This window comes from Tamandua tetradactyla, chromosome 11 (genome assembly GCF_023851605.1).
Source record: "Tamandua tetradactyla isolate mTamTet1 chromosome 11, mTamTet1.pri, whole genome shotgun sequence".
NCBI lineage: Eukaryota > Metazoa > Chordata > Mammalia > Pilosa > Myrmecophagidae > Tamandua > Tamandua tetradactyla.
In genome coordinates this window covers 51,336,603-51,358,868 of record NC_135337.1, presented here as the reverse complement: position 1 = coordinate 51,358,868, position 22,266 = coordinate 51,336,603, and the positions used below count along the sequence as shown (strand labels likewise).

The 22,266-nt window shown below is 36.0% G+C and overlaps 1 protein-coding gene across 2 annotated transcripts in view; it reads left to right on the top strand.

Annotated features, from left to right (window-relative positions):
• Positions 1-22,266, top strand: part of TNNI3K (TNNI3 interacting kinase) — a 286,566-nt gene that overhangs the window by 84,139 nt on the left and 180,161 nt on the right. For both annotated transcript variants that reach the window (XM_077120614.1, XM_077120615.1), the window contains exons 6-9: positions 6,019-6,117; positions 10,776-10,914; positions 16,497-16,641; positions 16,727-16,831. In XM_077120614.1, coding sequence (XP_076976729.1) covers positions 6,019-6,117; positions 10,776-10,914; positions 16,497-16,641; positions 16,727-16,831 — 488 coding nt within the window. The remainder of the gene's footprint in view (positions 1-6,018; positions 6,118-10,775; positions 10,915-16,496; positions 16,642-16,726; positions 16,832-22,266) is intronic.

Here is a 22,266-nt window from a genome sequence, read left to right as displayed (position 1 = left end):
TCAACTCCAGTGTTTCTGTGTGGCTCCTATTGAGAAGCTCACAGAGATCCTTATATTGTTCTTCAGTGTTTTCCCGTATGCTTTACTTCTTTCTCTGTTTTCCTTCATCACTTTGAGCATATTGAGGATCAGTTTTTGAAAGTCTTTGTCTGGTATATCCAAAATTGGTCCTCTTCATTGAAGATTTCTGGATTTTTATTTTGTCCCTTTGGCCATAATTTCTTACTCTTTGTTTGCCTTTTAATTTTTTGTGCACACTCTACATTTTAGTATTTTAAAGTATTGTAACCAAGAAACTAAAATTTAGCAAAAAATTATGGTCACTGAATCATTATATAGTTTCCTTTTCCTTACTTTCTAACATATCACAGAATAGCCAAAAGGAAATACCTGAAATTACTGATACCCACTGGATTGCAAATTATAAAAACCTCGTGACTGACCCTGCTTGTATCCCCTTATGCTGTTTTGTAACTTTAGAGTTTAAAGTAATCACAAAGACAATCCCTAATATTTATGAAGGAACTTGACTCAGTCCAGAACTAGCCACTGACTATGGTGAAGTTACTTTTTACTATAATGGCATTCTAACTTAGTCCTAGCTTAGTTCTGTTTCTTTACATTTGTAAATTATAGCCCTTTATACTTGTTATTGTAGTGGTAATAATTATATCCACCTTTGTTTGAAATTATAAAAAGCCTAAACTCCTTAGTCTCAGGCCAACAAATTTTAGACCCACAGGCGATATCTGATCTCCTTGTTTGAATTGCAATAAAAAGCCCTTTCCCCCTTTAAAACCACGATGTCAGAGATTGGCTGTTACTCACATTGAGCAGAGAACCCCACCTTTTTTTTTTTGCACGGGCAGGCGCTGGGAATTGAACCCGGGTCTCTGGCATGGCAGGCGAGAATTCTGCCACTTAGCCACCATCGCACTGCCCGAGAACTCCACTTTTGATAGTTATCAATATTAATTTGGGATTTTTCCTACATTTGTATATAGCTAGTGACATGACAGATTTTCTTCAGTGCTGGGAGCTAACTATAGCAAACAAACCAAAAGCAAAAGCACCTTTCACAGTCTTTGTAAATTGGCTGTGCTTTGGCTGGTGATCTCCTTCGGAGCTCAACCCTTCTATCAAGAGTATCCCAAAACAAATGAGAGGTTTGGGTTCTATCAATCTTATTGGAGTCTGCTTTTTTTCCTTAGGTTTATGCTTGTTGCTAGCCTTAGAAATTTCCCCATTTACAGTTTACAAGAGTTGGAATGACCCCTCTACTCCCTTTGAAATAGACTTTCATGCCTTCCTGGGTGCTGTATTGTGTGACCTAATGCAGGCAATCCTTTGCCCAGCCTTCTTTGACTATAATTATATTGTATACCACTTTAGTTGGTTGCAAGCTGCTTCTATGCCTTCAGAACAAATTCTGGGAGGTGAGACCAAGATAAATTTCCTGGTTTAGTCGTTCTACTTGATAGATAGGCACAAAAATAGAGGTATCCCAGCATGCACATAGGAATACTCTGCTCCCTCTGGAATAGGGACAGGGACTCACAATGGGAGCCCAGGCGCACTTCATACCACATCGGGGAGGAGGTGGCAGAAGAGTCAGTAGTGCACTAGGAGCTTCTCCTATGGCTTTTGAAGTTGTGTTTTCTTGATTCAACACTTGCCCAGTTAATGCAGAGATTTAACTGTTTCTGTTGTTTTAAGGAAGGAAATTATCTTTAAGATTCCTCTGCCACATTTTACCTAAAGGGGCTGAAACAATGCTGTCCTCCAGAGTCAGACTCCAGCAATATGAAGTAGCTGATCAAAAGCAGTGGTCAACAATGGAACTACTTACTTTCACAGTTTTGAGGAATAGGTCTTATACCCCGTCTTGTCACTAACAAGCTGCACTACAGGCCAGGGTTACAGTCTCCACTGCTGTCTGCCATAAGTCTCAGGTATAAGGGATGGTATCATCTGCAGGGAAGGTGAAATTTACTGGCATTTGGTACAATTTACCCAGCCTCTTCCTCCAGCTCTTCCTTAAATGCTGTGGAGTGTTCCACTAGACTCTGAAGTTTAAAATACGTTTATTCAGACAGTTCCTGCCAGTTCAATAGGTGTTTTGGTTAAAGGACTGCTTCCTGGAACTTGCTACTCTGCCATATTCCCATAATCCATCAGACATGTAGTTAATGTCAATTGACCTTTATTTGTGATTGAAACCATTTAAGTCCTTTAGGACTTCTAGAAGATGTTATTTTCAGTTAAGCTGTGGCCCAACTGAATACTGATAGGTATTAATCTAGATTACTTGAGGCCTTAAAAAGAGAAAGAAACCAGAAACCAGCACCAGAGAAAGCCATGGGAAGGAATTGGAGGCATAAAGTCAATGTAACTTGGAAGAGAAAAGAGAGGATGGGAAAGCCAAGGAGCCCCAAGGATCACCAGCCAGCCCAAAGACTACCAACCCCAAGACAGAGAAAATCTTCTAGCCTCTGAATCTGAGACAATAAATTCCTGTTATTTAGGCCAACCCACTGTGTAATATTTGTCACAGCAGCCTGAAAATCTAAGACAATATTTTCATAAGAGTTCAGGGAGATGGTCTGCCTACCATAACTCCAAAAATCATGACAGTTATTCTGCTCATGTAAATGAAGCATGAAAGTGTCTAGATAATTCCAGTGTGCATTGCTTTCAATGGGTAAATATTTCCTTGTATTTTAAAACAAACTATATAAAGCCTACAGTTCAATAATGACTCTGTGCAGTTTCATTAAAACTTACGTTTTGACAGTTGCTCAGAAAGCCAACATTTCATAATTAGTGAATGTTCAGCCAAAACGTTGACCTTCTGAATGACTGGATAAGTGCAAACTTAGGGGAAAAAAATTGCTTTGGACTATTTATTGATGCCTAAGAGCCATTATGTTTTAGAATGTAAGTAAGTTCTGGAATTGTGCCTAAGAAATTTGCTTTATATGTTAACATTTGAGAGTCCTTTTAAAATAAAATCATGCTGTCTGCTTTATTTTATGCTATATTTAAAATAAGAGAAATTGCGAAGAGCTTCATCTACCTTGATCATTTGTGGCCTCTTTTAAAGGTTCTTGAGATTGAACTCCCAGGCATGTGAAGCTTGAGATAGCAGGCGTTTGATATAAATGGCTCTGGCATTCATTTCCAAACTGAATCTACAGAGCCTCTACTGACAGATGGCTTCTTCTTATCTTGGATTGAGTCAGACAGTTCAGTTACTTAAAGGTTAGTGTTAATGAGATCAAGATCACAGGAGGGCATGATAGAAAGAAACTTTGAAGTCAAACAGACCAGGATTTGAATTCCAAATCTGCCCCCTAATAGCTATATGACCTCAAATAAGTTACCTAGCCTTCCTGAAGTTCAGTTTCTTCACCTTTAAAATAGGGATAGTAGTGCCTATCTTTCTGAACTTTGGGGTGAAGTAGAGAGAGTAGACTCCAATTATCACTGAGTACTGAGCCTGACATACAACATGCCCTCAGTAAATGTAAACTGTGGTTTCTAATTTTTTATAGAAATTTATTGTATTCCATTGTTCATTAGTTAGCAATATCCAAATATTAACAAAAGTACTGTTCTGGAAATGTGTAGAAACCTACACGTTTATCCTTTTAGACTCACCAGATATTTCAGATGCTCCAATAAGAATCCCTTATTCTTTTGTATGACAATTAGAGTAAGTTCTAATTCTATGCCTCTGTTTGAATAAATTGTGTGAATAAGCAGGTAAAATAACATAGGTTTAGCTTATATATGCTCAATGCAATTTTTTTTCATGGATGAGTAAATGCGTGTTTAAATGAGCGAACTATTTATAACCACGGAGCAGACACAAAGCTTGAGGAGGAGTCTAAGGATTTACTTCCCTTTTGTTACTACCTTGCTGCGTGACCTTGGTAAATTTCTTAATTCCTCTGATTCTTAATCTTCCTTTTTAAAATTTAAGGGGTTTAATAGGTGATGTCCTTTTTCCATTATGATTCAAACAGTCAAGGAAAGTTGACTCAGGAAGTAACTTCATTCTAGGGACAGAGGAAGTCGTGAAATAGAAGTCCTTGAGCATTTAGATCCCATTTTCCTCTGCTCTCTTCTGTTAGACTTAAAGAAATTTTCCAAAGAATTGGATAGATATTATTTTACCAAATGAAGAGTAGACATTGCATTGGGAAAATCTGCAATGAAAATGAAAACAGCTGAAAGAAATTATCTCAATCTGTTGTCCAGAGAGAAGATACTTGAAAATAGGTTTTTGGGAAAAGATGTTACTACAGTCAGAGAGTTTGTTGCCAATTTATAGCTTTCCATAAAGACTGTTGGCTTATAGCTCCTGGTAGTATTTTTCACTTACTCATTCATTCATTCATTCATTTAACAAATGGTTATTTTTAATGAAGTTTTATTGAGATATATTCACATACTGTATAGTCATCCAAAGCATGCAATTGATGATTTGAAGTATCATCATATAGTTATGCATTCATCACCACAATCAATCTTTGAATATTTTCATTACTCCAAAAAATACATATAAGAATAAAAAAAAGATAAGAAAGAACACCCAAAATATCCCATGCCCCTTATTCCCTCCCTTTTATTTATTTATTTATATCCTTAATTTTTTACTCATCTGTTCATACACTGTATAAAGGGAGTGTCAGCTACAATATTTTCACAATCAAACAGTCACAAAATAAAAATGATTGTCATCTTCAAGAATCAAAGCTACTGGAATACAGTTCAACAGTTTCAGGTATTTCCTTCTGCCTATTCTAATCCAGTAAAAACTGGAAAAAAGACATCTATATAATGCATAAAAATAACCCCCAGAATGATCTCTTAACTTTATTTGAAATCTTTTCACACTGAAAATTTATCTTCTTTCATTTTTCTTCCCCCTTTCTCAATACCACAATGCTGGGTCCAGATCCATTCCTGGGAGTCATGCCTCACGTAGTGGGAAGGAGAGTGAGCTGACCTGCAGGCCTGGCTTAGGGACAGAGACCACATCTGAGCAACAGAAGGGGTTCTCTGGGGGTAACTCTTAGGCAAAATTATAAGTAGGCTTAGCTTCTCCTTTGCAGGAGTAAATTTCATAAGGGCAACCCCCAAGATTGAGGGCTTGGTCTGTTAAATTGGTAGTCCCCATGCTGGCGAGAAATATCAGGAATTTCCCAGGTGAGAAAGTTTAATATTTCCACATTTTCCCCTAGTCTCTCAAGAGGGCTTTGCAAATGCTTCTTTATTCTCTGCCCATATCCTGGGAGGTATGAGTGCATCACATTAACCTGTACAAATTGACAAAATGTTACTACCTATTCAAGGTTCCATGTAATAATGGTGTGCAAATAAACTGATCAAAAATGCTTATTGAATGATTACTATTTGCATGATAATATGCTAGGCTGAGATTATAACTATGCACCTGTTATAGACTTTACTTTCAAAGAATTTGCTCTCTAGTAGGGTTCATTGGCATGAAACTTAATAATAAAACCTTCTAAACATGAAAGAAAGTTATATGAGATTTAAGAGGAGGCAAGAATTAATTTCAACCAGGTGATTGGCAATGAAAATAGTAAAATCAGGGAATCTTGGAGGACATATCATTTTAGCTTGTATTTAAACATCTGGAGATTGGGCAGAAGGGAATTCCTGGATAAGGTAATAGTGTGAACAAAGGTGAAGGAAACTGGATGCAGTTAGGTTTGACTACAGAATTGGATTTATGAAGGAGTGTAATGAGAAGTTTATTAGAAAGGATATGATCAGATTGAGATGACCTTGACTGCCATACTAATGGAGTTTGGGATTTATTTTCTAGGCAAAAGCAAGTCTTTGGAGGGTTTTGAGAAAGGGGATGGAAAAAAAAATATGTCAGGACAATGAATCTGAATAAGACTTGTGTTGGTGGTTGTAAACAGAATTTTGATGGACAGATTCCCAAGAGAAGCATCTAACTGAGATGCCATTTTTGTCCAGGCTGTTGATGTGCTGCTACAACAAGGAGCTAATGTCAACATTCAAGATGCAGTTTTTTTCACCCCACTGCACATTGCTGCATACTATGGGCACGAAGAGGTGAGTGTGACAGTAGGATTTCCTGCTGGGGGACCACTTAGTGCTCCAGGCTTTTGTTGAATTCTCCAAGCTTCAAAGAAACGTATTTAAGAAATCCTTTCTCTGATTTTTGCCATATTCTCATCAGTCCAACCATCAGGAGCATGTAGACCCATATAAACATTGCAGCTGGCATATTATTCATTTTTCCCTGGCTACTTTAGAATGCAAGTAGGGCAATAGATTATATTGATCAGTGTGCAGTCACAGGAATCGATCCCTGTATTTGAAAATTTCTTAGCTTTATAACCATGGGTAAGTTACATAATCCACCTGACCTTTAGTTTCTTCATCTCTAGAATGAAGAAAATACTAATAATACCTACATTGTAGGGTTGCTGTTATGATATTAAAGTGTTTAGAAAATGCACAATAAGTGTTGCTGTTGATGACAATAATTTAAAAACGAATCATAAAGATCCTACTGACAGTTTTCTGGAAAAACAGTGCCTTTCAGAAGTTTGCTTCTTATTTTCCACTACTGTGGGATGTGGTAGGCTGAATAATGTCTCCCAAATGTTCACATCCTAATTGCTGGAACCTATGAACATTACACGTTAAAAGGGACTTCACAGATATGCTAAAATTAAGTACCTTGAAATGGGAAGATTATTCTGGATTATTCTGGGGTGGGGTTGGGATGTTGCTATCACAAGGGTCCTTTTAAGAGGGAGGCAGGAAATCAGAGGGAATGGTTGAAGAGGGGACAAGAGAAGCAAGAGATGGGAGTAATGCAAGGAAGGCAGCACAAACCAAGAAATGCAGGTAACCTCTTGAAGCAGAAAAAGGCAAGGAAACAGACACCTCCAGAAGGAATACAACTCTGTCACCACCTTGATTTTAGACATCTGACCTCAGTAATTGTAAGTGAATACAATTGTCTTGTTTTAAGCCACTAAGTTTGTAGTCATACTCAGTAGCAATAGGAAACTAATACATGGGAAATACTCTTGGTAACTAGAAAACAATCACTAAATCTGCTTTAATTATGAAACAGAGATGTATGTAGAAAATATGACAGAGTAAAAACATGTATAGAATGCTTTAAAGTTTACAATGTTATTTTATTTCATAAGTTAACAGGAGCTACTGTATGAGTGATTTCATATGTTAGAATAGGCACTATGTTAAGATTTTATGTGGATTTTTCTAATCTTGCCACAACCCTGAAATTATCTATTATTTTCCAGTGGCATGCAATTATATACATACCAATCATATACATGAAACTCAGACATGTTAGGTGCCATACCAGAGTCATGCAACTAAAAACTAGAAGAGCTGGAATACACACTCAAGTCATTCTGACCCCAAAGCTTATGTTAATTATGTTGTACCAAAGAACATCTTTTTATTCTTTTTCTATCAATGAGACAAATCATAAAGTCCAGTCAATTTGCCTAAGTAGTGGAATCAGACTTCAAGACTAAGTGTTGTAACTCCAAAGTCTTTCAATTTTTCACCTTAACATATCAAAAAATGAAACTTTCATATATTATTTTCAAACACTGCCCTTTAGCTAAACCCAAGGAAATAAATAGGACCCAAGAAAACTGAAATACTAAAATAACTGTATAACCAAGGCTTAACTGTTCTTTTGGATACCATACTTTTCACTTTTCCTCAATTTATATCTCTAGGTTTACTCAATTATGAAGTAGAATTATACTTTTTTGCTTGCTTGGAGCTCATGTCACTGTACCAACCGAGGATCTCAAATTGAAAATCAAGCTTCTTGTGTTTCTGCTCTTCTAGTCATTGTGCCTTTATCTCTGCTAGCTGCATGTTTTTGGACACTCATACCTTTGAAGCATGACCCATAGCTATGGAAGATTTCTTATTTTATTAATGTGCTGCTCAGAGTGCACTGGAGAATTGGGCACTGAAAATATTTGGGGGAAGTACAGAGTCCAAAAGCCCAGATGATGGAAAAATTCCATGCTTTTCTGATTCAGGCACTACCACAAGACACCTAGTGCATGTTATTTGGAGAGTCATCTTCTTTAGTGGTTGACCTCATCCCCTGCCAGAAATATAGAGAGCCTCTATGCATCCTGGACAGGGAGCTAAATTTGTTTACTTTCCCTGAATATATAGTCACAGTCTTATAAAATTATGCTAAAATGTGAATGGCCCTTTTATGATAAGGGACTCACTTTCTGTGTGCAAAGGCAGCACTTAAGTAATTTATGGATGGTATTGTCATTTGCTAAAATATGCTGACAAGGAGAATGGTGCATTCAATATATAAATGTGCCTAATGTTCCATGTTCCTTGCCATTTGTTTATTTATTTATTTTTAAGTGGAAGAGTAGATGCTTTGTACCAAGAGCAATATTTACAAGATATGTAATAATAGCGCTTAATAGACAATCGATTTCAGAAATAGTTTAAATCTGTCCATTATAAAGTCACATAATCAGAATTTATGGAGTCTGTGTAAATGGAAATATCTGCTTAGGCATGCAAGGTTACTGAGAATAAACTTCTGCTGTTCTGATAGCTCCTGTATTAAGTCTTAGTCTGCCTATTAGCCAACAAAAGGATAAAATATATAATACTGCATGTTGGTGCTAACACTTCTAAATGTGTTGAATGCCAGCTACTTTTCTACATGCTTTATGTGTAATAACTTATTCAATCTTCATAAAAACTCTATTACAGAATTATAATTGTTACTATTTTATCAATGAAGAAACTGAAATATCCAAAGGTCAAATAATTTGTTCAAGGCCATGTAGCTGATAAGTAGAAGGCTGATTCCAGAACCCTTACTTTTACCCACTACACACAAGAAATCGATTTCCTTACATCCCACCAGCTAATATTTTGCTAGAATTTCTATCAAATGTATACCAATTGCTGCCCAAGACATGTTTATGTACTGTGGCCTAGGAGTCACATTAGTTGTAGAACTTGAATTCACTTTTATGCTAACAGCACAGTGATTAGGACAATTGAAGGCTGCTTTCTTCACTGTGGTAAGAAGCATCCTAACTTACTCTTGGGATCAGTGAAGTGACTTCTGAAATTCTTAGGGGATTCAATGTCAGATATAAAGAATTTACTTGGATTGTTCCTAAATGAATATACACATGATCCAAGGCATCCCAGAAATTACTTGACCCAACCCCAGGAAGAGTTCTAAATGCTCCAGCACTTCACCCCTCTCTGCCCCTTTTGGATAGGAGTCTCAGCTAACTGGAGAAGATGCCAAGGCCCAGTGCAGCTGTCTAGTTTACCCACAAATGCAAAAAAGGAGCAAACTCCAGTACCATGATGACCAGTGGTGGCCTAAGCATGGAGTGGAGCTATCATGAAAAACGATAATCAAGTAAACTACTGCTGGGTCTGGACAGAAAGAGAACTTTGAGAAAAATTGTTCAGAGAAGATTGTGGATGAATTTAGAAAGGATTATTTGTGTACAATGGAGGCCTTGTGTTATGAGATTTGATAAAAAAGAGTTGATGCTAAAGTAAGGAAACAGCAAAGGTAGGCTTGTAAAGCTGAAAATATGGAGAACATTTTTTACTTTGTCAAAGCTCCTTTACATCACATTTGGTTCTTATAATAACTCTGAAACAGGAAAGATAAACATTATCTCAGCTCCCAAATAACAATAAAGAATAACATTTACAGAACATATACTTTTTGTTAGTCATTGTGCTATGCACATTGAACAAATTACCGCATTTGATCCTCACAATAACCCATGAATTATGTCCTATTATTCCCATTTTACAAATAATGAAATTCGGGTTTAGATAAGTTAATTAATTTTGTCAAGTTTACACAGCTGGTGAGAAAGAGAGTCCATATTCAAACCTATGTCTGTTTAATTCTGGGCCTTAACTCTTAACCAGTGTGTTATATTGTCTCTCAAATTAAAAAAAAAAAACAAAAACATTATATTTTGAAAGTAACAGACACTACTATTCCTCATATGAAACTATCCTTCCCTTCCCACATGCCACATGGTTTTGCTTGCTAACAGACTCATAATTTTGTTGCATTGTTCAGCCTCTTCTTAGAAGTTTGTAATGAAAGGAGTTGCTTCTATTTCCAGCCACTGTGAGTTAGACTCTGTTTAGTCTAAGCCACTCAGATTAAATCTTTCCCTTCACCCAAGAATTGGTTTAGATTGTAGATGAGCTAGTCCAGAACAAGATGTCTTCTGGAGGGTTTTTTAGGAAGATATCATGGATTGTTAAAAAAAAAAAAAAAAAGCTGGTTTCTGGTTCCAAAAGGGCAACATGGTCTCTTTTTCCACTCTGGGGACATTGTGTGTAATGCCTGGAGCTGCTGCAGTTCTCTTGCTACCAGGAGAAGATACAACCTACATGCTGGGCATGGCAGAACAAAATCATGGAAAGAACTTGAATTTTGACAATGCTATTGAACTGTTGTATTAACCAACCATAGAATTGTTCCACTTTTGGACTTCTTGTTAGCTGATATAATAAATTTCTTATTGTTCAGGTCAACTGAGTTAGGATTGTCATTTTCAGGTAAAGATAACTTAAGAGAAGGCTTTAATGATATGTACTCTTTATACTGATGAAAGCTTTGAGTTATTCGTTGACTTTTGATATCAATTTCAAATGAATGGATCTTTTAGGTAACCCGCCTACTTTTGAAATTTGGTGCGGATGTAAATGTCAGTGGTGAAGTCGGAGATAGGCCCCTCCACTTAGCATCTGCAAAAGGATTCTTTAATATTGCAAAACTCTTGATGGAAGAAGGCAGCAAAGCAGATGGTAAGATATTTTTATAAGACCTTTGCTATCTCTTATGTTTATAATACTTTTTATTTATAGTTTCCTTAAATGCTGGAAAATAGTCTTGAAGCTGATTAAGCCTGTGTTTGTGAACTACTTTTTCCCACAAGTCATAATTTATTATTCTTAATATATTTTTAAAACTGTATATGATTTTCTTTACACATTTTAGCTCAACTCTTAATATTTTAGATGACCTAGTAAAAATAAAGGGGTTTCCTAGATAAATTATTCACTACATTAAACTTAAAAAAAAGATGCATAATTTACATATATTAAAATTCCCAAATCTTAAATGTACAGTTTGATGAATATTTACTTGTAAATAAATGTGTGTAACTACCACCCAGATCAAGATATAGAATATTTTCATTTCCCTGACCAGCTCTCTTGTTTCCTTCTCAGCAAATAAACTTCAGCCCAAAGATAATTGATACTCTATCAATAATTCACTTTTGTCTGTTCTTGAAACTCATATAATTCATTTATATAATCTCATATAATTTTGCATCTAGCTTCTTTTACTCAATAAAATATTTTTGACATTTATCCATTTGATTGCCTGTATCATAATTTGCTCTTTTTTTTTGTAATTGCTGAAGATCTTATGAATATACCATGGTTTATTTATCCATTTGCATCTTAATAGATATTTAAGGATTTCTAAGGTTTAGCTATAATGAATAAAGATGCCAGCAGCATTCTTTTTAAAGCTTTTTTTTTTTTTTTTTTTTGAAGATATGCATTTATCTTTCTTAGGCATATATCTAGGAGTGGAATTGCTGGGTCAAAGAGTATGTGTATGTTTAACTTTTTAAGTAGTTGCCAGTTCTCTAAAGTGTTGGTATGATTTTTCACTCCCACAAACAATATATGAGAGTTCCGGTTGCTCCGTATACCCTCACTGAAATTTGATATCATAATTCTGTTATTTTAAATAGAGATACAGAGCTCGAGTGTGATCAGGTTGGAAAAAAGCTTTAAGATACAGGGAAGAACTTTAGATGCAGTTTATACAGTAGAATTTCCCCAAACTTTTATTTTTTCAATAATAAAAAGAATTTTGGAATATTAATTAAAAGCAGAGTCATGAAAACCTTTCTTTCTTTTTTCTTCTTTTCTTCCTCACAGACTTTATTTTTGTCACACATTTAGTCAGAGTTACATCTTGCCATTAAACTCTCTCAGGCATATCCAATGTATTTCCATTGACTCTCAGGAGTCTTAATTAAAAGCTGAGCTGTAGGAGCTGCTGGCCTTTGAGCCGGAGTGATGCACATTTCCAAAAGGACAAAGTTGTCAAACCGCTTTAACTGACAGTTCTTTGGTCCAAAATTCAGATTCATTCTCCGTTAATAAAGCTAATCAATATTTTTTTATCTACTTAGGAAAGTACAAAGGGTCCCAAAGACAATCTTGACAAGGGATCAGAGCAATGTCCATATTGGGAACAGAGGCCCCATTAGTTTGTAAAATTTGAGAAAAGTAGTTTGTATTGATTTCTAAGAACCTATGTGCAATAACTCAGGCATCTTCTTAGCATTGTTATGAACAACCTGAGTATTCAGGACACATGGAACACTGCTCTTTGGACCTTGTTTAAGCAGTTACTTTCATTGTGTTGGTTGGGAATAAGCAGAGGTACACTTTTGTGAACCCCCGAACATATAATTATTTTTTTGAAACTGCCTTGCTCCTCTAAAGGGTCAGGAATCTCGTCGCTTTTTCCTTTTATTATCCATGCCAACTTCAGCTTTTTCCGTTCTGCACAAGTCCAAAGCTCAGTGGTGTCAAAATGAGTGTCATTTAAAATCATCATATCTCGAGGATCAAAGGACTCTTTTGCAAAGTCATTGAAATGCATACTGCACCCCTCTACCCCCTACATACCAGCATCATATGATATAATTTTAGCATTTTCTTTCTGGTGCACACAAGCACTTGCCTCCTACTCAATCATTAAAAAACATCAAGAGATAGCATGACTCATATTTTTAAGTATTTTTACTTCCTTCTATTACCTGCTTGATATTAAAGCTCCTTTTGCACTTCAGCTAATTGCAAGGAATAAACCAGAAGACCTGTTATGCCTTCTGGACACTGCACAGCACTTGTTATCCATTAGTTCATTTGTTCCACAGTGTAGTGATACTTCCAGATGATTTATTTTATCTCTTAACCTTGTCTGCAGTAAATGGACACAGAGAAAGATTAAATAAATGACCCTTAAAGAAGCACAATTTGAAATCTGATATTTACAGTATGTTTTCATGGTGTTAGAATGTCACAAATGAAAATAAATTCAAGTTATGAAATTAGCCAAAATATATGTCTGAAAGCAGCACCTTCCAGTCAGCATGTGTGGGAAGCTGACTTATTCAGTCATAAATCTTTTTGTCTCTGGTCTTCCATTTCTTAGGCAATGGAAAAGGAGAAATGTAAGAGAAATAGGATGCCTATTGAATGAGATCAAAAAGGTCAAAATACTGCTGTGCTTTACAAGAAGAAAATAGTGATACAATCCTCACAGTTTATTAAAGATGAAAATGGAGAAACTTTTAATTAGAGATTAAGTTTTGTCTTCTGAATGTTGAAGATTGTAGTTCATTTAAGTAAAAAATTCCTTTAACAATGAACTAGAAATTATAAAAAGTGGTAAAGAATTCCTGGGGCATGACCAATAAAATGAAGTGCTTTATTTTGTAAAATAAATCTTTTCAGAGCTATTACACAAATTTTGTTATTGCAAGTTTATTCAATACATATTTGGGACTTATTTAAAGAGCTTCCATGATCTGACATTGCTGTGTTAATCTGGAAATTTTTATTTTATTTTAAAGGTCAATAAGAAAAGGCAAGGAAGCAGAAACAGAATAAATAGAATATAATTCATGTATTCAATATCCCTGAGAATAGATATAGATAATATATACACTTTTTTTTTGTCTTTGCAAATTGTTCCAAGACAAAACTCGGTAGATCACAAAGACTGAAGCACAAATACAGAAGTCTATACATGAACTCTCTGTCTGATTCCAAATCTCTCCCAGCTTTTCTCTAGATGGTGTTTGCATCTTTCATGAGAAGCATTTTTAGGTCATTGTAGGTAATTTATCAAGTAGGTAATCTACTTAGAGTTTATTGATTTCCCTGGAGAAGAATAATGTTGGGTGGGGCCAGGGGTAACCAAAGGCAAACTGTGACTTAATGGAAGCTTGTGCTGAATTCTGCTTTACGATGCCTCCTCCGGACTTCAAGAAATCTTAGGTGACCCTCCATATTTTCTAGCTTCCTTACTGTTCTCAAACATTGACTCAAGGAATTGACTTTCCCTGGCTTCTAACTGACTGTGAACAAAGGAAAAGTATCATAAAAAGAAGATAATCAAAAGAACCAGAAACATTCTTCTGAAGGAGGTTTCCCTCTGAGCCACTCTTTATTAAAAAAGATTCAAAGATTTATTTTTCAGTAACAACCTTGAAAGGAGGAGCTCAGTGATTTTCTTAAAGATTTCTCTTTGGCTTAAGACCTCGTAGGACAATGAAATGAGAACGATTGTCTACAAAATATAATTTGTAGGTGCAAGGCCTAAATCAGTGTTCATGAAATGCTAAATGATGATTATAATAGCTGTAGTAAATCGCTGTGTGCACATTCTTTAAGTTAAATACCACGTCCCCATGCCTTACTTTTTTGTCCATCATATTTTTTTCTTTTCCTTTCTTTCAATTCTTTGAGTTGTCCGGAGAATTTATATTATTGTTACATATAAGAATGCAAAGGTTGAAATTTAATGGCTATTATTTTCTGTCTTGAATAAAATGTTCTGTATGAGTGGGCCTACTAATCAAAGAATAAAACAAATGGCTATAACAGTTGACCCAATTATTTTAACTGTAAAAATAAAATTAAAGCAAGGTCCAGAATTTAGTCTGGTATTTGCTTATTGTAACTTCAGACCTGTAAGCATCAACTGTTCAACTAGACTACAAGTTATTTGAGGGCATGAACTCCACTCATTTATAACTGATTGCTCTTAGCACTTAATAAAGTTCTAGGAGGTAAATTAATTAAATGGTAGAGTGTTTTTTATTAAATGTCTAATGCGTGGCAGGCATCATGCTAGGTGCTTTGCAGTCATGACCTTCTTGAATCCTTTCAGCTTCCCTGCAACAATGGTGTCATTGTCTGATTGTTACTGATAAAGCAGTATCCTCAACCCCAGCAGAGTGCCTGGCACACAGTGATCATTCATACGTTCTAAAGAATGATGGTTTATCAGTCAGGCTTTTTTTTTTGCTTGTGAGCCAGAAACTCACTCTTACGAATTTAAGCCTAAATGTATTGTATTAACAGATATTGAACAGTTTATAGCATCTCCTCCAGGAGGGCCAGAAAACCAGATTTGCAGTCTTCATAGCAAGGAACAATGTCCAAAATCATACACCAAAACTGGTCCTATGATGATACACTGACACTCTTCTGGCACATGTGTCAACTCATGTGCTTCTGGCACCAACAATGCAGGATACTGATATCTATGGCTGTGACTGCTACCCCTAGTACCACTGGATCTTGGATGGAGCTACCACAACCATTGGATAGATTAGACCCTGCCTTTTTTTTGTCATTGTATTGAACAAAAAAGTCAGGGTCTGATACAGTACATTGATTGGAAGGACCTATAGATAGTTGTCTAAACCAGGGCACTGTTGAGAGTGAAAGAGTCACTGTTCATAATTATGCCAGGATAACAAGCCCAAACCATGTATATAGGCACCTTCTGCTAATCTTCTGACGTTGCTGCAGAGGAGTCATGGAAAGCATGTTTTCAGCATCTGTAGTCCTGGTGTCTCATCAGTACTTTCAGTATAGAAAACTCCCCAGCTGTTAGAAGATGTTTTGAGTCTGGATGAGTCAACAGGAAGGACACGTTCCACTTCTGAGTAAACTATTAAATGAATGTTAAATAACCCATCTAAGGTAACACAATTAATAAGATCTGCCTCATTCCAAAGCTTTTTATCTTTTCCTTATTCCATACTTTGTATACTGTGGTTTTGCAATTCTCAGCTAAAGCTACACTAAGGAGCCTTCTAAATGGCTTTATAAAAATACAAATGGCAAGCCCTACACCTAATCTATAGAATCAAAATATTTGGTTCTTTGGTCCAAAGATTCGGTCAGATTCTATAATTCTTAACACCTCCAAAGGAAAAAAAAATCAATTCAAAATGAGATACTTGTGGAAAAAAAGGCCATGGGCACCTTTCAGATGCTTATTAGTTACTGAACTATCCCATTGTGCAGGGTAGATTTGGTTAGACGTGTTCCCTAAAACTTAAGTAAGTTAGAAGAAAGTCTGTTGAATGTGGTAATAGTCAAAAGAATAAAATTATAACTCTTTAAGCTGGCTGCACTTAATTTTCTTTATTACTGTCATTAATTGGGAATTTCCTGGGGTCTTTTGAACACTTAGAAAAGTCCCCGCACTACACATATGAAGGCTGAGGAACAGAGGCTCCCAGATAACATACCTTTTCCTTTCTCATTGTGAACAGTGAATGCCCAGGATAATGAAGCCCATGTCCCACTCCATTTCTGTTCTCGCTTTGGACATCATGATATAGTGAAGTACCTGCTCCAAAGCAATTCAGAAGTTCAACCCCATGTTGTTAATATCTATGGAGATACCCCTTTGCACCTGTGAGTATTATGTGTGCTTCCATAGGTCTTCAAGTTATGCTGCCTATACCCTCTTTCTATTACCAAATATTTTCTTCACCTCTAGGGCATGCTACAATGGCAAATTTGAAGTTGCCAAAGAAATAATCCAAATATCAGGAACTGAAAGCCTGACCAAGGAAAATATCTTCAGTGAAACAGCTTTTCACAGGTAAAAGAATATTTAAGTGCAATAGTCACTAAACTTAGCTGACCTCCTACACACCTGGAGTTGTGCATGTAAAGCAAGAACAAATAGTGGCAGATGTTGCCATCACAACGCGATAGCGAGAAGTGGGTAGAGGACAAGGAGTCCAAACAGGATGCACTGAAGAAAAGGTAGAGACAGATGCTGCAGTCAGCACAACAGATGGGCCTGGAGCCAGATGCTGCCGTCCTGGCAGCAGCCAGAAAGACAAGAACTGACGTTGTCGTGGCAACAGGCATATCAACATCTGTAGGCATATTGCTTCTAGTTCTTTTCTGTAGAAAGCCATGAAAAGGGGCAGTGCCCCAAATCCTCCTCCGAACAGAATCTCATTACCAGAACTCATCAGCATTAAATGTGACATTTTTTCCCTCACCACTTAAACCTTACCTGCAAATGTGTCTACCTGTCTGAGGCATGCGCGAGTCTTTAAAAGCCGAGTCGTGTTGGCCACTGAGACAGGTAAGAAGGCATTAGCTCCTTTCCAGGAGTCCGTGAAAGTCATTTACATTGTGCCCTTAAAGCCATACTGAAGGGGCAGCTGGGATCAGAAAAGCTGCAACCAAAAAAAAAAAGTGAAAAACAAAACCACCCCTACCAACAACCAAAAACAGAAGAAAGAAAGGAAAAGAAAAAAGTTGTTAATAATAGAGACATAGCCCCTAAAATATCCAAAAGGAAGGTGGATGTTTAACATTTAGATTATTACTGCTTTACTAGAAGTAAATAAAAGCAAGTAATTTGGGTGTAGTATACCTTGATTATAAAGTCATTTACCTACATATTACATTTGTGTAACTCTGGCATGTAAATTGCAACCAGCCATAATCAGAGAGTGACCGTCACCTCCAGAAGGTTGTCCATATGAGAGTACTTGGTTTACAAACTCTGAAAAAAAGCATTTGACATGGACTAATTTGTTGTTTATGCCATATTTGTATTAACCAGAGAATAATAGAAATGGGGAGACCCTTTCTTCATGCTGAACTTAAACTAAGCTCATACTTATGCATCAGGCCTCACCTTTTCACATTTCACATCAATTTCCAGATTTATCTTAACCAAAAAAGTCAACTTAAAAGGAGGCAAAGAAACCTAACGTTTATGGAGTAGTGCCTAAATGTCAGATGATTTGCATCCATATCTTATTTAATCTTCATAACCATTTTATGAAGTTGAATCTATTATCCCTCTTTTACAGATGAGAATATTGAGGGTCAGAGAAACTAGGAAACTTGCAAAATTTGTCATGCCCTGAAAATCATGTCATAAAATGCCTCCCTAACTCCAAATCTTGTGCTTTTTACATATCTTCATGTTCTAGTACCATAATATTTTGACTGTTTCTCCGCAGAATATATGCAAGAACTCTTCAATAAAAATAGATCAGTACAATCTGTCCCTGAAGGGGGCAACTAGCAGAATTGATATGTATGAGCCGCTGGTATTCTCTTTCCTCATTAGATCATGCCTGGTATGGCTGCCACCTCAGGCTAGTTTCCATGTCATTTGGCAATTCTAGCATGTAAATTACAACCAGCCATAATCAGAGAGTGACTGTCACCTCCAGAAGATTGTCCATATGAGAGTACTTGGGACGTGAGATAAAACTATATATCCAATTGTTTTATTTTGTATAAGCCTATGGCTCCTAGGAATACCATATTAATATTTTTATGTCTATTTAGTATTCATATTTATACTTACAGAAATATTTATATATATGATTTTCATATTTATAAAAGAAGCTCCTTTTACATGAAGAATTCAATCTGATTACAAATTTTCTGTTTTGTGCAAATCACAGTGTTTGCACATAATAAGCACTCAATATATTTGTTATTATTTTGCTATATATATATGTATATTCAGAATGCATAATTTCTCTTAAGTAGTTGTTCTGAAAATGAACAATGAAGCAATTCCAATAATGGAAACTGAAAGTGGACTTCATTTATAATGTAAATAGTGGACTGTGATAATGTCCAATGCACTGAGATGGTTGTTTTTTTTTTTTTTTTTTTTTTGTTTTTGTTTTTGTTTTTTGTTTTTTTGTTTTTTTGTTTTTTTGTTTTATTAACGGAAAGAAAAAAAAGAAATTAACACAACATTTAGAAATCATACCATTCTACATATGCACTCAGTAATTCTTAACATCATCACATAGATGCATGATCATTGTTTCTTAGTACATTTGCATCAGTTTAGAGGAACTAGCAACACAACAGAAAAAGATATAAAATGTCAATATAAAGAAAAGAAATAAAAGTAGTAGTAATAGTAAAAAACAACAACAACAAACAAACCAACAAGCAAACAAAAACAAAAAAAAACCCTATAGCTCAGATGCAGCTTCATTCAGTATTTTAACATGATTACTTTACAATTAGGTATTATCGTGCTGTCCATTTTTGAGTTTTTGTATCTAGTCCTGTTGCACAATCTGTATCCCTTCAGCTTCAATTACCCATTGTCTTACCCTGTTTCTAACTCCTGCTGAACTCTGTTACCAATGACATATTTCAAGTTTATTCTCGAATGTCCGTTCACAACAGTGGGACCATACAGTATTTGTCCTTTAGTTTTTGGCTGGATTCACTCAGCATAATATTCTCTAGGTCCATCCATGTTATTACATGGTTCACAAGTTTATCTTGTCTTAAAGCTGCATAATATTCCATCGTATGTATATACCACAGTTTGTTTAGCCACTCTTCTGTTGATGGAGATTTTGGCTGTTTCCATCTCTTTGCAATTGTAAATAACGCTGCTATAAACATTGGTGTGCAAATGTCCGTTTGTGTCTTTGCCCTTAAGTCCTTTGAGTAGATACCTAGCAATGGTATTGCTGGGTCGTATGGCAATTCTATATTCAGCTTTTTGAGGAACCGCCAAACTGCCTTCCACAGTGGTTGCACCCTTTGACATTCCCACCAACAGTGAATAAGTGTGCCTCTTTCTCCGCATCCTCTCCAGCACTTGTCATTTTCTGTTTTGTTGATAATGGCCATTCTGGTGGGTGTGAGATGATATCTCATTGTGGTTTTGATTTGCATTTCTCTAATGGCCAGGGACATTGAGCATCTCTTCATGTGCCTCTTGGCCATCCGTATTTCTTCTTCTGGTAGGTGTCTGTTTAAGTCTTTTTCCCATTTTGTAATTGGGTTGGCTGTCTTTTTGTTGTTGAGTTGAATAATCTCTTTATAAATTCTGGATACTAGACCCTTATCTGATATGTCATTTCCAAATATTGTCTCCCATTGTGTAGGCTGTCTTTCTACTTTCTTGATGAAGTTCTCTGATGCACAAAAGTGTTTAATTTTGAGAAGCTCCCATTTATTTATTTCCTTCTTCAGTGTTCTTGCTTTAGGTTTAAGGTCCATAAAACCACCTCCAGTTGTAAGATCCATAAGATATCTCCCAACATTTTCCTCTAACTGTTTTATGGTCTTAGACCTAATGTTTAGATCTTTGATCCATTTTGAGTTAACTTTTGTATAGGGTGTGAGAGATGGGTCTTCTTTCATTCTTTTGCATATGGATATCCAGTTCTCTAGGCACCATTTATTGAAGAGACTGTTCTGTCCCAGGTGAGTTGGCTTGACTGCCTTATCAAAGATCAAGTGTCCATAGATGAGAGGGTCTATATCTGAGCACTCTATTCGATTCCATTGGTCGATATATCTATCTTTATGCCAATACCATGCTGTTTTGACCACTGTGGCTTCATAATATGCCTTAAAGTCAGGCATCGCGAGACCTCCAGCTTCGTTTTTTTTCCTCAAGATGTTTTTAGCAATTCGGGGTACCCTGCCCTTCCAGATAAATTTGCTTATTGGTTTTTCTATTTCTGAAAAATATGTTGTTGGGATTTTGATTGGTATTGCATTGAATCTGTAAATCAATTTAGGTAGGATTGACATCTTAACTATATTTAGTCTTCCAATCCATGAACACGGTACGCCCTTCCATCTATTTAGGTCTTCTGTGATTTCTTTTAACAGTTTTTTGTAGTTTTCTTTATATAGGTTTTTTGTCTCTTTGGTTAAATTTATTCCTAGGTATTTTATTCTTTTAGTTGCGATTGTAAATGGGATTCGTTTCTTGATTTCTACCTCAGCTTGTTCATTACTAGTGTATAGAAAAGCTACAGATTTTTGAATGTTGATCTTGTAGCCTGCTACTTTGCTGTACTCATTTATTAGCTCTAGTAATTTTGTTGTGGATTTTTCTGGGTTTTCTACATATAGTATCATATCGTCTGCAAACAGTGATAGTTTTACTTCTTCCTTTCCAATTTTGATGCCTTGTATTTCTTTTTCTTGCCTAATTGCTCTGGCTAGAACTTCCAACACAATGTTGAATAATAGTGGTGATAGTGGACATCCTTGTCTTGTTCCTGATCTTAGGGGGAAAGTTTTCAATTTTTCCCCGTTGAGGATGATATTAGCTGTGGGTTTTTCATATATTCCCTCTATCATTTTAAGGAAGTTCCCTTGTATTCCTATCTTTTGAAGTGTTTTCAGCAGGAAAGGATGTTGAATCTTGTCAAATGCCTTCTCTGCATCAATTGAGATGATCATGTGATTTTTCTGCTTTGATTTGTTGATATGGTGTATTACATTAATTGATTTTCTTATGTTGAACCATCCTTGCATACCTGGGATGAATCCTACTTGGTCATGATGTATAATTCTTTTAATGTGTTGCTGGATACGATTTGCTAGAATTTTATTGAGGATTTTTGCATCTGTATTCATTAGAGAGATTGGTCTGTAGTTTTCTTTTTTTGTAATATCTTTGCCTGGTTTTGGTATGAGGGTGATGTTGGCTTCATAGAATGAATTAGGTAGTTTTCCCTCTGCTTCGATTTTTTTGAAGAGTTTGAGGAGAGTAGGTACTAATTCTTTCTGGAATGTTTGATAGAATTCACATGTGAAGCCGTCTGGTCCTGGACTTTTCTTTTTAGGGAGGTTTTGAATAACTAATTCAATCTCTTTACTTGTGATTGGTTTGTTGAGGTCGTCTATTTCTTCTTGAGTCAAAGTTGGTTGTTCATGTCTTTCCAGGAACCTGTCCATTTCTTCTAAATTGTTGTATTTATTAGCGTAAAGTTGTTCATAGTATCCTGTTATTACCTCCTTTATTTCTGTGAGGTCAGTAGTTATGTCTCCTCTTTCATTTCTAATCTTATTTATTTGCATCCTCTCTCTTCTTCTTTTTGTCAATCTTGCTAAGGGCCCATCAATCTTGTTGATTTTCTCATAGAACCAACTTCTGGCCTTATTGATTTTCTCTATTGTTTTCATGTTTTCAATTTCATTTATTTCTGCTCTAATCTTTGTTATTTCTTTCCTTTTGCTTGCTTTGGGATTAGTTTGCTGTTCTTTCTCCAGTTC